This window comes from Peromyscus leucopus, chromosome 6 (genome assembly GCF_004664715.2).
Source record: "Peromyscus leucopus breed LL Stock chromosome 6, UCI_PerLeu_2.1, whole genome shotgun sequence".
NCBI lineage: Eukaryota > Metazoa > Chordata > Mammalia > Rodentia > Cricetidae > Peromyscus > Peromyscus leucopus.
In genome coordinates this window covers 105,820,464-105,836,363 of record NC_051068.1, presented here as the reverse complement: position 1 = coordinate 105,836,363, position 15,900 = coordinate 105,820,464, and the positions used below count along the sequence as shown (strand labels likewise).

The 15,900-nt window shown below is 40.8% G+C and overlaps 1 protein-coding gene across 1 annotated transcript in view; it reads left to right on the top strand.

Annotated features, from left to right (window-relative positions):
• Nucleotides 1–1,596: 1,596 nt before the first annotated feature.
• The window catches only part of Arhgef38 (Rho guanine nucleotide exchange factor 38), a 114,006-nt gene continuing 99,702 nt past the window's right edge, over nt 1,597–15,900 (top strand). Inside the window, 1 exon segment of the mRNA XM_037207121.1 lies at nt 1,597–1,913. Coding sequence (XP_037063016.1) covers nt 1,715–1,913 — 199 coding nt within the window. The 5' untranslated portion in view covers nt 1,597–1,714.

Sequence of the window (15,900 nt, the reverse complement as noted above, 5' to 3'; positions counted from 1 at the left end):
AACATGCATGCACACACATATGCACATTGCATACACATAAAATAAAAAAAAAACAAGCAAGCAAATAAAAAAAATCTATTGTGTAAAAAACATATAAAACATTTTATCTGTTTTTATTGATTTTCCGCTTTTGTTTTTTATGGGCTGCGGACAGGATTTCTGAGTGTTTGATCTTTAAACCTCCTATTCCCCAAAATTCTTACAGATTTAATGGCACAGTTTTTCACTTATAACATTATACTGAAGAGTGTAGCTCTGATAGTCTCCAGGTGAATAAGTGGGATATTTTAATAAGTAAGAAACTGCGTTTTACAGCTTTAAAAGTTGCTGTAAAGGTATTTATTTATTCAATATACTTGGGAGAGCTTGTTAAAAAATAAACTCTCAATTATCTCAAATAAAAGCCATTCAGTATGACAGTCTAAATATAGATGTCACTATAGTGAGGATTTATCATTTATCTCTTAAGGTAATTATGCAAATAACATTCAGCCTTTGTATCCTGAGTTGGGAAGATGGGTTTTGTTTTTCTTCTCATTTATAATCTTGTCTAGATGGAGTTGAGCAAGATTCACAATGGGCAGGTGGAAGCTGGTGGTCCCTTCGCAGAAGAGAATCTAGTTTTCTCCTTAGGGTCTCTTTTCCTTAACAAGGCTGTGCACAAGACACTCAGCACATTCCCCAAGCTTCTGCTACCTCTCCCTCGGGAGAGCTCAAGAAACACGAGGAAAAACAACTTCAAACAATGAAAGGCCCATCCTGCTTTGCTGTTTCTTCATGCTTCCTCATTTTCAAACCGGTCTTTTTCTCTGGCTCCCAACGTAAACTGCTCTTTCCTCGCCCTTCATTGGTGAAGCTACACGAGAAAGATCCTAAAGAAATTAATCTTGAATCATCTATTGTTTTCCTAAGGGCCAAGGCACAGGAGGACAAGGCTGGATCCCAGGCAAAGGCAGCGTGTGGAGAAGAAGCGACAGAGAACTTTCTGGGATCCGGGGAAATTCATTCATCTCCACTTCTTGACTCTCCTGCGGGAAATCACTCCCAAATGTCAATCTTGACTTCTTAGGAGATCTGATCAGGGTTTAGCCAGTCAGATTGTTAGCAGATAATCGCCGAATGCCAACACTGGAGGGCACATACTCCAAATAAAAATAGCCCTGTCTCCTTCGTTGCGCAAATGCAAATTGTCATAGCTGCACACTGACTTCAGAGCCACAGGTGGACGACCGGAGGAAAGTGGCGCAGGGCTCCCAGCAGCCGCTCACAACACGGTTCTCAGAGTGCACCTGCACACACCCATGGGCACACATTCAAGCCACAGACTGCGGGTTCTGCTAACGTGTCCTTCCCTTCCCTCCTCCCTGCCTCACCTTGCTCCCTTTCCCTTTCCCCACCCCCAGCCCTTGTCCCACACAATGCGATTTTTGTTTGCTTCGGCAGCATGTGACAGTGGAGTCCCTGCTTTGCCTAACTCAGTGTGGCAGGTCTCTCGGGTAACAGGTGGCAACTTCCCCTGTTGGATGGTAGGTATAAAAAAGAATGACCTCATAGGGGTGGAGCTCGGGGACTCCAGGTAGCAGTCACCGACAGGTAACCCTGCAGCGAAGCCGTGTAGTTAGAAGAGGGGCAGTTAAATGCCAAGGCTCGCCCGGAGGTCCTTAAGCAACCAGCCATCGCCTGCAAACCTCAGAAGTTTGTCTCATTGCCTCAGATGGAGCCCAGAGAAGCCACTGGGAAGGGAAACCTGGGAGGCAAGAGAAAGAATCTGACCTTCCTGAGACCCAGGCTGTATATGCTGGAGAGGAGGAAGACAGACACTGTGGTGGTGGACAGCGGTGTTTCTGGGGACCACTCTGGCACCTTGAGGAGGAGCCAGTCTGACAGGACCGAATACAACCAGAAACTCCAAGGTAACCAAAGAAAAAGCGGCTGCCGCAGGTGGCTCCCCTCCAGTTCTGTTTGGCTGGCTCCCATTTGTAGAACACTTGAGGCAGAGGAGGAAATAAAATCCAACTTTCCCTTCTTACAAAACAAGAAAATGAAATTGAAAGGGACTCGTGAGATATAGAGAAAATTTTTATGATATGAATCAATGGTTAGAATCGCCTCTGAATTTTTCTTAATGCCGTTCAATTTTCTCCGGTGAGGGTATTAATTTTTTCCCCTCTACCTTCCTTGTTCCTCTTCCTTCCCCCATCCATCTTAAAAAGGGGGAAGGACTGGTATACATGTGATTTAAAACCTCCAAAAGGCAATTTATCCCAGTAGGTGGCTCTGAGATGTCACACCATGAGCTCTAGCCAGGAAACTGTGCTAAACCATGATTGGAGTTACCTTAAACAGGGATGTGAAGCTATAATCATGTCTTTGAGAAATAAGTAATGTTCTAGTCAGTGGGATGCTCTGAAAGAATTCCTGAAAATCACTTCAGTGAGCACGCCCTTGGGGAAGACTGAATAGCATCCAGTCAGGGTAGAGCTGTTCCGCACAGTTATGGCAAGTGACCACTGAGGAAATAAGCATTTTGTTTTGTGACGGTGGTGAGATAATTTGGTACAGTTATTACAACACGTCTTCCATCTCTGGCCCTGCATTTCTATCTCCTTCGACTACCCTTCCCCCTGAAGGCCACTTGCTCCGGTGAGACTTGGTTCGGTATGACAGCAGGCAGAGTGTTGTCTCCACAGCTGCACCTGTCATGTGAGCCTCCAGATCTCGGCTCTCCTGTTTCGTGCACAATGCGGGCATGACCTCCCCTCACCCCACTGTGACTTGTCATTTTAGACCTTTAAAACTGCAGCAGCATTAAAAGACCAATGGGACACACTTGTTAGCAGAATGCTTTCCTCGGAAACAAGCTTAGACTCGGTTATGCAAATTAATCAACTCAAATGCATTTAAATGAAATGTTTAAAAACTCTAACTAGGGCATAATCCTCTTTAAAAATTCTGTATGGCTCAACACTAAATTGCAACGTCAGTCTTTATCCTTAAAGAAGTTGTTTTTAATGAGGGAAGAATAGTATTTGATCCTTCAAGGCAATGTTGGAAAGAATGCAAATTTTAGTCATACACACTCGGTTTCCAATTAGGACTTTTCAATTTACTACATACAAGGTTTTTGAAGAAAATGTCTTAAAATTTCTGAGCTCCAATTTTACTACTTTTGAATGTGAGGTTAATGATAGCTACCATATAGTGTTGAAGATTAAATTAAACAATGACACAAACCTCTAATACCTTGGTTGGCAGATACTATATGCTCTATAAACATTAATGGCAGTTATTTTCAATTTTAAGAATAATGGGTACCATACTAACAGGCCAAGATGGATATCCACCCAAACTTACATACCTCACATTTTCAACTTCTTTTTCTTCCTTGATAAAGATACAACATACAGGAATTCAGAAGTCCACCACATTATTCCTAACAATGTTTCTTCCATAAGTTTCACTAATACATCACCTTTCTGCTTCAGACTTTTCATCAGCAAAATAAATTAGAAATAATTTTGGAACTTATTAAGTTTTTCTCTTTTCTTCCTATCTATAGCCAACAAAATAGGCCGGTGGCCACAAAACACAGTAGGCATTTACTAGTTGCCTGGTAAAAGTCCACAGACTGCTTCCACACTTTGCTTGGTTTGTGAGTTTTCTATGTTCTGCTGGGTCTTGTCTTTGAAAGTGGAAAGAAAATTCAAAGTTCACCCTTGTTCCTAGAAATACTCGGGTGGGGTGGGCTGGAGGGGGATCACCAGGGAGTGTAGAAGGTCACATCAGAGCTGTAACTTTAGCGGGACTCCTGTGAGGAAACATGCTTAGCTGTAATACAGCAAAACCTGAATTCTAATGCCAAAGGGGACTTTCAGGAGTCATTTGCCGCAGATGCTTCAGCAGCAATGGGAGACATTTCCTCCACTACGTTCAAGGCAGGTAGTTCTGTGGGCTTTTGGTCTGGTTTGCTCAAGGCCCACAATGGACTGTGGTCATGTGACTCCTACATCTCTTCCTTATTGAAATGCCAAAGGTTTTGCCTCCATCTTTGTTGGAACCAATAGCCCCAGGAGGCCTTAAAAGAGACAACCGGCACTAAATAGAATCCTAGAAAGATGGTCTGACACCATTTTGAGGTCAGAATGCTTTCGAAGACTGGAATTTCCAGTACTTCTACAGCTCTCATTTCATTCAGCCAGTTGTTTTTAGTGTCTCGTGGTTATCTGACTAATTCCCTGTTCCAGTTCTCTGTGGAAGCCAGCTCATTGGTTCTGAAAAACAGATCTTCCTTTCGTGTCTGTGAGTTCACCTTTTAATTAACACCAGACAGTCTTCCTGTTGTTTTTATTTAAAACATATTTTATAGCCTTTTAGCAGACTGAATTTTAAGTTGCAATAATAATTTTTAAAAAAATGATGCTCAGCATCAGAGCTACGGATCAGCGCAGCAGAAAGCATCTCTAAGGAGGATATTCTAATGGACTCGTAGAAGGCTGTCTTGCCAGCCGTCACTCCTGATACACTCTCCACTGTGCAGGAAGAGCTGGATGCCAGCCCAGCACTGGGCTTCTTGACTCCTGCAGCAGATTATTCGGTGAATTGGTATTGGTTGTATATGTTATATGTCAGGTCTTGTCTAGTTAGTGTTGAGCCAAATCACAAGGATAATGTCATAAAAAAACAAAACAAACAAACAAAAAAAACACACATTTCACTTTACAAAGCCTTGTAGCTGCTTGGGAAAGATAAGACAGGTAAGCAAACAGATGGAAAGGAGCGGCTTGATGGGAGCAGGGGCTGGATCAAGGGTTCCGAACAATCACAGGGTGGAGGAAGTCATTAGGTCTCTAAGATGTGATAAGCTGGAGATAGGGAGAAAGTACAGATGGGAAACAGGGGTGTTTTAACTTCTTCATTCTACCTCATCTGAAACATATTGTTCTTCCTTATTGCTTGTATTGACCCTTATTCCCCCTCCAATCTCTCACCCTACCCATTCTCCATGAAAGAGACTTGCTTTGTTAAATGTTCCATTTCTGGCTATAGAGTCAGGCCCAGCATAAATAACTGTTCAATAGCATTGAACTAGTCAGCAACTATTCAATAGAACAAATGATTTGGATGATCTGGCCCAGGCAGGAAAAGGATGTGAGCAGACACCAAAGCCTGAATAAAACTCTCTCTCTCTCTCTCTCTCTCTCTCTCTCTCTCTCTCTCTCTCTCTCTCTCTCTCTCTCTCTCTCTCTGTGTGTGTGTGTGTTTATAAGGAAGGATTCATACCTCCAGCAATAAATATGATTGTTCATTAAAACAGAACACGTGAATGTACAGAACCGCATACATAATGACTACATTTTAGTGGAAGCCTATCTCATTCCTCACTGCCTGGTAGAGTACTGTGACCACATCTTAGCTCACTCTTCTCCCGTTCATTACAAACACACATCACAGTACCTTTCAAGTGAGCTCAGCTCTTTATTCCCATTCTACTGAGGATCCTAGAGATGAAACAGACAGGGGAAACTTAAAGTCTGAGTTGTAAAAATTTAGGATTTCATATATGATTACCTATGTAACCCCATTTGAATTATGCATGACTTGGTTGCATATGTCTGCATCTGTATAGAACACACAGATATGTATGTGTACTCGAGATATTCTGCACTACTTAAGCTTTTCATGAAAATGTTAGTGACTGAGACTCAGTGGTCTTGTCTGAAACCATAGTGATTGATGTTATTGATGCGATTTCTGCCCCTCAGACAACACGTTTTTACACACGAATCCAAATCTACACACTAATAACCTGAAAAGTGATGCTATTTGGAAATGAGACCTCTGGGAGATAATTATTTCCTGGACAAGAACCCTAATAAATGGAATTGATGATTTTGAAAGATACTCAAGAATTTGCTTTTGTCTCTGCTTCCATTGGTAGGGACACCTGTCAATCAGAAAGCAGACCCTCCTCAGAAATTGGGTCTGCTAGGAACTTGACCTTGGATTTTACAGCCAGTAGGATGATGAGGAACAAAAGCTCGTCGCTTATGCTACACAGTCTGTAATACATTCTTAGAGAAGCTAGAACTGACCAACACTGGGTCAGTTTGCTCTCACCATCTGCTTAGGTTTTTGGTTGGTAAATACTTTGGCTTGATGAAGCAGTCCCTGAGGATGGGAGCAAGTAGATAAAATGCCATTGTATTTGAAAACAGGAGTCAAAACTTTCACTCCTAGCAGGTCGGTGGCATCTTATTCCCTTCCTTCCTTTATGACATTTCATTCCTTCTTCAGAAAAGAAAGTTTTATTACTATTAAGAAAGAACTGTTAGGTTTTCTTATAAAATCCTAAAGTTCGGTACCCTAGTGTTAAAAAACAAACTTCCCTAAGGCACACACTTCAGACAGATTGCAAAATACGAGGACACAAGACTTGACTGAAAAGTTGGACTTGGCCACATTATGAGCCCATTTAATGTAAGGTGTTTTTAAAAAATAATCTATGAATGAATGAGTGGGAGCTGTTCACACTGAAAGCCTTGGTGATTGTTCTGCTCCAGGCCTAATGAAGGATGCCATAAAAGGAAAGGCTAAGCTTCTCTGTATTTCTAAGCTGGAGCCTTTCCCATTCTGTCTGATCCTTCTCCTGCCTCCAAAAACCATTTGCTAAAGAGAAAACTACAGAACTAGGAACTTGACACCTGCAGAAAGAGGTGTGTAATTGTTTGAAGGGCAAACGTTTAGAAGAAAGTCTGCTTTCAGTAGTTTCTGTCTCATTCATGCACAAAAGCCAAACTGAAGCATATTACAGTCCCTTCTTTTTCAGTAGAGAGTCAAGGTGTCTTGCAGTTTTTAGAAAATTTGTTTCCGATTGTGAGCCACAGAAAGCAGTAACTCCCACACATCCACACTGAGATGGGCGAAACCACCCCTCCTGTGTTGACCAGGGGTGACTTTTTTTTTTTGTAACTTTCCTAAAGATGGAAGGTATCGTTTGTAGTTGTGTGGTTTTTCTTATCCATAGAAATCAGAATTTTACCAGTGCATAAAATGCAGAATCAAGTGGTGAGGTTGAATGAAAGGAAGGAAGGAGAGACAGTGGGGGAGGGGATGCCGGGCATGACAAGAAATGAATCGTAAAGTAGTAACAGAGCTGGGGAGAAGACCAGTAAGAGAAAAACACTCGATTGATGTTCATCTTTTGTAGTAATACTTTCTAATCAGGACCAGAAGCCCACAAATTATGATGCAGAGACTTATTATTAATTCTGAAAGCTTGGCCTTAGCTTAGGCTTTTTTCTAACTAGCTCTTAATTAGCCAGTTTTTATTAATCTATGCAATCACGTGGCTCAGTTACCTTTCCTCTGTCCCATGTGTCTGACCTGTTGGGCATCCCATTGGTGTCTTCCACACACCTAGATTCATCCCTCTGTCTTCCTCTCTCTGCCTGTAAGTCCTGCCTAGTCTCTTCCTGCCTAGCTATTGGCCATTTAGCTCTTTATTAAACCAGTCAGAAGGAGCTTTGGCAAAGACACATCTTCACAGTGTAAACAAATATTCTGCAACAATCTTTACCTCTGCTAATACAGAAGATTTTTTTTAATGTTCATTTATAGAACTATGTCTCCAAACTGGCACCATCATATTAACATCAGTACTTTTGTAGGTGTTGGTTTCCTGGGGAAAGTGGGATTGTCATACTAATGCTGAATTTGAATGTATACTTGGTTAAAACCAGGCAAGAGTTAATTTCAGGTAAAGCCTAGAGTGTCCCTGACTGCCCAGTCCTGACCAAATAGGTGGAGAGTCCTTGAAATCAAGGTTACTGACTGTTGGGCTGCCTTATTCTCCCATGGAGACTGTATTTGGAACTTTGGAATTTTCTGTTGCACAGGCCTCAATATTGACTGTAGGCTTGCTTTGGTCTGTTCCTATCTCATTTTCCTATGGGTGGACTTTGGCTGTGTGTACATTTAGGCCTGAGAGCTAGCTGACTATAGGAAATTTCTTGAGCTGATGAAACTGGAGTGTTTATATCACACATAGGATGCCCTTGGTAAATGGGAGACCTAATAGGGAAAGGCTAAGTTTACAAGCCATAAGGCTAGGTGGGGGTGAGTGTGCCCCAGCACTGAGCCAAATTTTGGTGTGACACTCTAACAGATCAGGGAAATCTAAGTTTGAACTTGGATTTCTGGTGGTTATGAAGGTAGCTTTGTCAGAGAGAGAGAGAGAGAGAGAGAGAGAGAGAGAGAGAGAGAGAGAGAGAGAGAGATCACTTTTCATTTGACAGTTGGCCAGCTCTGTTTTTATAACTTTTAGATATGTAGGCATGGCAGAAACATTGTACCCTTGCACCAGGTAGCTGGAGAAGGGTGGGCATGAATGTGGGGTGGTGACTACCTTCTGGATGTGACCTTCCTTCTATGCAGGATCCTGCAGAGTAAGAGGGAAGTGAAATGGGGGGGAGGGGGTTGGAGAGTGAGAGCCGTTACTCACCAGGATGATGCCAGCAAGGGACTTCCACACACCACCACCCAATCCCAAATCTTTGCAGTTCTGGCTTTGTAGTGGAAAAAACGTAAATGGTAAAACTTGGGGTTGAACGTAGGTACGTTAAATAATGTAAAATAGAATATATCCAGTTAAGTATCTTGCCAAATATTTTACTGGTACCAAGTTAAAGCCATTTGGTGCTTACTGCATGCCTTTTGAAATGTGGTAACAGTCTTTGTGACACAGCTGGACTGGCCAGTTTTTGCTTGGAAACATGCATTTTTTTTCTTTCACGTGTCCTAGCCAGTGCTGCTGTTTTAAAAATAATTTTTATTGTTGCCGTTTTTCAGGGACTACAATTGCAAAGTTTTAGGCCAAGCAAGTTTTCCCTATAATAACAGGAGCTTAGTGGTCTCTATTTTCTGCTTTATTGAACACCTTAAGGCTCCTCTTTACTTTTTATGCCTATTATCTTTTATTTTCCTCTCCATAAAATGCATCATACATCTGAAAGGCCCTGTTTGGTAGCAAAGGTGGAGAAGACAACACAGTTACAAATTAAAAGTATGTAGTTAGCTGAACATGGTGGTGCACCTTTAATCCCAGCACACAGGAGGCAGAGACAGGGAAGTCTCTATGAGTTCAATGCCAGGCTGCTCTATATAGCTGTCCTAGGGCATCCGGGGCTACAAAGAGAGACTTGTCACAAAGCAAAATAAAGCAAGCAAGCAAACAAAAATATGGAGCTGTAGTTCAGAAATTAGCAGTTCCGTGTATGGGTGGGTGATCCTGTAATAGAATTCTACAAAGTCAGCCTGAATCCTGAGCTGTAAATTTAAGTGCAGCAGGGAAATAGAATGTTGTGATTAAAAGCCTTTGTCCAAGGGTATCCGGAGCAATTTCTCTCTTGATTAGTGAATCAGAGAAGAGCAGTTCTGGGATACCTGCACTGAGGCCTTGGTAAATAATGTCTTGGACTGTCTGGCCTCCTCTGTGACTCAAGGATCCTGAAAGGTCACATCATCTCACTGCTGGTCTAAGTGTCTACGCAAGAAATTGTTTTTTCCTGAATGCTTCTTGATGTTAAGTCTCCAATGTCAGTGCAGAAAAACAGCTGTCCCCAATTTCTGCTTCTGTGTTGGTTGTGAAATGGTTGATTGAAGACATTGTTTACCTCTCAGCTCTGGCCTGATTCTACTCAGGGAAAAATGGCGAGTCCCTTGAAGAATTAGGATGCGTCTTCTCCCACCCAAGTGCAAGCAATTTACTATGCTCAGCAATCAGAAATGTAGAGTTAAATATATACCTGCTTCCTGGCTAGAAATTAGTCCTTTACTCAAGCTGAAAGTTTCCTTCCTCAAATTCATGGAGGTCTGGATCCTCCTCAGTGAAGTCTTTCCACCCTTCACAATCCTTCCCTGGAGGTCCCTGCCTGAAGTGGCAAAGAAAGGAAGAGTTTTTCTTCTACCCTCTCAGATTCTGTGTATGCAAAATGAATAGACAAAAGGTAGAAAAGGAGAAAAGCTACAGATTTTATTTGAAATCTTTTTGTTTTATGTGACACAAAGTACTTTATAGAAAAAAGTAAAAAAAAAAAAAAAGAAACAGATGGACCTGGAGTTCTGTACTGTAGAAAAGCAGGATTAGGGGCGGGCCACCGGCTTGAAATTGAGGAAGTAAGGGGGATACTAAGGGGGGGGGGGCTGTAGGTTTTTCAAGAAGGGCTGCTGTGTGGGTTCATCTGGATGTCAGCAGTCCATCTCCAGTGTCAAGGAGCTCTACTCTTCCTGATCCAGCCAGGCCCTCTCCTCGTGGGAATTTATGCTTTTCTTTTAGAATAGAAGGAAGGGAGAGATGGAGCCCTTCCTGCGTCTGCCCTTCCCAGGCACCTTCAGCTCAGAATAATCAATACAGCAAATCGTGTGTGTGTGTGTGTGTGTGTGTGTGTGTGTGTGTGTGTGTGTGTGTGTGTATGTCTGTGTGTCTGTGTGTCTGTCTCTATGTGTGTCTGTGTGTATGTGTCTGTGTTTAAACAGACAAATTGTGTTCTTTACTCTTCTTATCCTAGTCTTTGGTAGCCATACCTGTTTTCTGTTTTCTTCTTAAGGGATTGACTAATCTTGACAATGTTTTGAAAAATGTTCAAAAGCACTTAGATGTTCTGTTTTACAAGGACATTTGCTGCTTTCTTTAAGCAAACCATGAGCAAGCATTTTCAAGGACTGTATCATTTTACACTTTAAAAAAATGTTTTACCTACATATAAATTTGGAAGATTTGCTAGCACAGTGGATAGCATCAGCACTTCCTAGAATAACTAGCATAGGCTGCTTTAAAAATATAACATGAATTATCAGAGCTCATCTTAGCTGCTGATCAGCACTAACCCTACAGTACATGGTTGGCTAAGGATGCTTAGTGGAAACGGCCAGAATGTCTACTCACAGTGCTCCTTCCCAAAGATTCCTTGTTGATTTTCTGTTTTCTATAGCAGTTGGCAATCTGTTCCAAACAGGGGCAAGTGCAAGGTCCTGGGTTCAGTCTTCAGCTCAAAAAAAAAAAAAATTAAACAAATCAAACATTCAACATTTAATATTTATAAAAGTATAAGTTTACGTTATGCTTTAGCCTTTTAATTTTTAATACTTCTTCACATACACATCAAATAAGGATGTAAATTTAGATTTCATTTGGTGAAAGAATATTTGGGGAAAAATTAATATTCTCTGAAAAAGCAAAGTTTCACCACATTGTAGTTACAAGAAATAACTTTTACACATTTTATTTTATATGGTCTGGGGATTGAACCTAGGGCCAAGGTATACAAGGCAAATGCTCTACTCTGAGCTGTACCCACAGTCCACATTTGCTTTTTACTATGCAAAATATAAATTACACATCACTACATAAACTTTCATTAAAACTTGATTAATAGAATTTTTTGAATGAGGAAAACCTAATCACAAAAGTTCAAGTCCTTACAGCTTCTGCTGTATGTTCTAATGTTTAAATTAAAAACAATAAGAATTTATTTTAAAATATTCAAACCGTAATTTGAGTTTTCTGTAGTTTGAGATTGTACTCAAATTTTATGACATCTAAAAGCCTCATATTAGATGATGTTAGAAAATACAAGCTATGATATGTACACATTTATGTACATGTGCACTATATACATATATACTGATGCATGGATTGATGCTTGTAGGTGATGCTTAGAATCCACGGCCTATAATAAATGATTAAATGGAACTTTAAAAAAAAATCAATTTCAGTTAATTGAAAGGAAAACAAATTCTGTTTTTTATTTATCTAAAAATCTATTCAAATGATAATTCAATGGATAATGAAAGGCTTGGGATCTAGTTCAGTGGTAAAATGTTTGGGTAAGGTATGTATAGCCCTGAGTTCAATCCCCAGGACAACACAAAGAAATGGAGAGGAGAGAGAGAGAGAGAGAGAATGGAGAGGAAAATGACATACCTCTATGTCTAATGCTTTGCCAGTAAAAAACGGAAGAGCAGGGCCTCAAAATGCTGCCTCTTCGGCATGACACTGACATTGCAATCATAAAAACACAGCAGCTGTGGTTGCCTGCACTGGGCCTAACAGGAAAGGACCTGTCATCTGTCAAACATGGACTGGGGAGGGACTCACAGAGCTCTGCCTTTCTGAGCTCAACTTTTAGATACCAGTGGACCTTGGGGAGGGGCAGTCAGTGTCTTCAGTTGGTACCATGGGTGAGCTCACCAGGCTCCAATGGGCAGTTCCAAACCCATCCTAAGACAGATGGTCCTGGTGAAACTCAGTGGCTGACAAAAAGAAACACAAGGACTTGAGTGCAAAACTAGGACTTGTGTGGAATCGAGAGTAAACAGAGGTGGGGAGGAGATGGGAAAGGAAGGAGGTGAGAATAACCAGAATGCACTGGACACTTGTATGAAAAGGCCAAAAACAAATTTAACAAAAAAAATATGACTTTAAAAATGAGAGAATAAGAAATGATCCTCAGATGATTTTCTCACAATTTATGCAAATAATTTTTAGAGTGACTTTAGGCTTTATAGGCAAAAAGGGAGAAAGGAGGGAAGGGAAGGAAGAAAGAAAAAGAAAAAGAAAGAAAGAAAAGAAAAGTTGGTATCAGTCGCTATGCCCATTACAGAAACCCTGATTTGCTTCTCTGGAAGTTTCTACTCTAAACTCTGCTTCTACGTGGCCCTTCCATGACCTCTCTCTCTCCACAGTGGCAGGTGTGACCAGTTCCTGTTTACTCTCCTTCACAGTGCTCCATCACTCACTGTCTGGCGTGCCATATTCCTCGCCAGTAATTGTCTTACTGTTTCTCTTTCATAAGCAAAAGATGTTTGAAGAGACCAAGGTTTGCCCTTGTGCTTCGCTGCCACACTGCTGCACAGAGATCCCAGCAGCGCCACAGCTCACATGTGGGGATAGGTCGTTTTCAGTTGCAAGGTGAAGCGCCCTGCACCGTGGGACCTTAACAGCATCCTCATCCTCTATGCGTTAGCTGCTAGAAGCTCTTCTTCATGCCTCTCTGTTAGGACAACCAAAACGGACACTAATGCTGCCAAATATTTCCTTAGAGGACCTGAAAAATTGTCAAGTTAAGAGCCACTCACAGGCACAATGGGTATTCAGTAAATATTTTTCCAATAAATGAATATGTGGATAAAAATCAGTGTCCCATCCAGTCAAAACTCTATACATTCCACAATAAGATACATATAATGGGGAAAATGAATACAGGCAAAATTTACCAATCTGAGCTCTCACTCTACTCAGAACGTACAGCTTCAGTTTTCATTTGTTTTGTTTTGTTTTGTTTTGTTTTGTTTTTCCCCATTTAGGAATTTAAATAAAGACATTTCCAGAAAGTGCCCACCCATTTAGCTCCTAATTATCCTGGCTGTGCTATGCTGATCTCTATTGGAGCCTCTAAATTCAAACCTACAGTACTTTGGTATTTTTCAAGCCTGTAAGTGTTGCTTAATTTCTTTTAGAAACCCACATTGCTATCTTTTTCAGCAATTAGCAGTCAGAGGAAATAAATCAGAAGCCTTGTGAGTGAGGATAAAGTATTTCCCTGCCCCAATAGTTGAGCTTTCAAATTTGGAGCAGTGGAGTTTCAGCTCCTCCATATTTTCACTGCATACCTCCCTGGCTTCCCTCCAAAACCTGCCTGACATGCAATTATTTTCAACCTATTTCACAGAAGGCTTGCTCCATTCATCTTTCTGTGGGTCAGATTTCCATTAGCTGATAAAAGATTTACCGTGTGAAAATTATGTCCATAGGGTTCAATACAAGCCTGAGCCAAGTGTTTTTTGTTTATTTTGTTTTTGTTTTTTTGCGGGCATGTGGCAAGCATGGGAAAGGGTATGAAATAAGACCTGGAGTAAAGAACATTTGTAATCATATCTGGGGAGGTGGCGAGGCTCTAATGGGAATAAAGCTCCAGATTCAATAATGAGTAGGTGTTTGCTCTGTAGGGACAAAGAGAAATAGACTGATGATGATGCTGATACTGATATTGATGGAGAAGATAATGGTCTGACCTCAGTTTCTGCCTCTGTCGCTTATATGACTTACTCTTTTTCTTTCTTTCTAAAAAATGCATTTATTTTTGTTTTATGTGTATATGTAAGTACTTATATATATGTACACCGCATATGTGTCTGGTGTCCAAGGTGGGCAGGAGAGAGCATTGGAGTCCCTGGAAATGGAGTTGCAGGTAGTTGTAATCTAGCTGATGTGTATGCTGGGAACCAGACCCTGGTCCTCTGTTGAAGGAGTCAAATACTCTTAGCCACTGAGCCATCTCTCCAACTTGGACTTACACTTTCTAGGAATTAGTTTTGTTTTGTAAGTAAAGCAGAGAGCTAGGTACAATGACCATCTTCTCTCCTCCTCATTATTTTTCTATTTTTCCTTGTTTGGTTTTATGGTCACACTATCCAGCCAATCAACTCAGAAATCTAAGCTTTGGCTCCACCCCTCCTTTAGCCTGCATTGACTGAAGGTCTGTGATAATTTCTTCCTAAAAGAACCTAATTATGTCACTGCTTTCTCCAATGGTCTCCTATTGTTATGGTTTGGATATGAAGTGCCTATCAAAAAGGTATAACGTTGAAGACTTGGTCCCCGGCTGGTAGAACCAGTCACTAAGAGGTTCCTGGATCCTGAGCACTCTGACTGAGGAATTAGCCCATTTATTGCATCATAATCTGATGCCATTATTAACAGGAGGTGAGGCAAGCCTGATTGCTGGTAGGTGGGTCATGGGGTATCTTGTCCTTGGCTCTTTCTAGTCTCTCTCTCTCTGCTTCCTGGCTGCCCTGAGATGAGCATCCCTGCTCTACCATGCTCTTCTGCCATTGGCTTAGCCTACAGGCCCAGAAAGGATGCAATTGTCTAATTATGAACTGAGACAGACCCATAGCCATAAGAAATATTTCTTCTTAAGTTGTTTTCCTTGGGTATTTTGTCACAGAAACCAAAAACTAGTTAGCACTCACCATGCTTAAAAGTCTGAGTTTTTTTTTTTAAAAGGATGCCTTTAGGATCTCATGACAGTCTCTGCAAACTTAGTATCTTCTCATGCCCACTAACATTTTACTTCCGTCATATGAAGCTGTTTTCCCATCTGATCTTCAGTCAAGCTCTACAGATGCTACTCCTTTAACTAATGGCATTTCTTCTCTCCTAGCTACCTCTAAAGAACATGGCTTCCAGGCTGCGCTAGCCATTTTAGCCCAGGTCACAGTGTATGGTAATTATCATCTGTACACTGTTTTTTTTTTTCTCTCCAGTTTTGGCTGTTGTTTTTAAATTGCAACATGATTGGTTTGCAGGATCATTCTAGAATCATTTTCTTCTTAATCTTTTTCATTTGTCTCATCCAAATTCTAATATAGCAGTAGCGGCTTGGCAACTTGACTTTAGAAAATTGTTTCAAAGCATTAAATCAGTTTTTATAGAAACACACATGTTCTACCACTCACATATTTTGCCAATTTATGTGTGTTTAGTTAAGTTAATGTAATTACAATAAAAAATGCAGCCATGCAGTCAGGTTTGCTGCGGTACGCAACTAATTTGTGGAAAATGTAAAAATTGATTATTAAGGAAAGTGCATAGATATCACTGTATGTTTTAGGGAGCAAAAGGAAAATGCTGGCTTACCCAGAAACTTTAATAATAACCCATCATTACCTCTAGATTACCCATTTCCTGACAGTAAGTGCTGATGCATTATTCATTACTACATATATAACAGAACCCACTCAAATCCAATAGATAATTTTAAATTGATCTTGAATGAGATACAAAATTTCTTTAACTCTCCAAACTAGAAAATTTATAAAATTATTAACTCCAAATTCTGA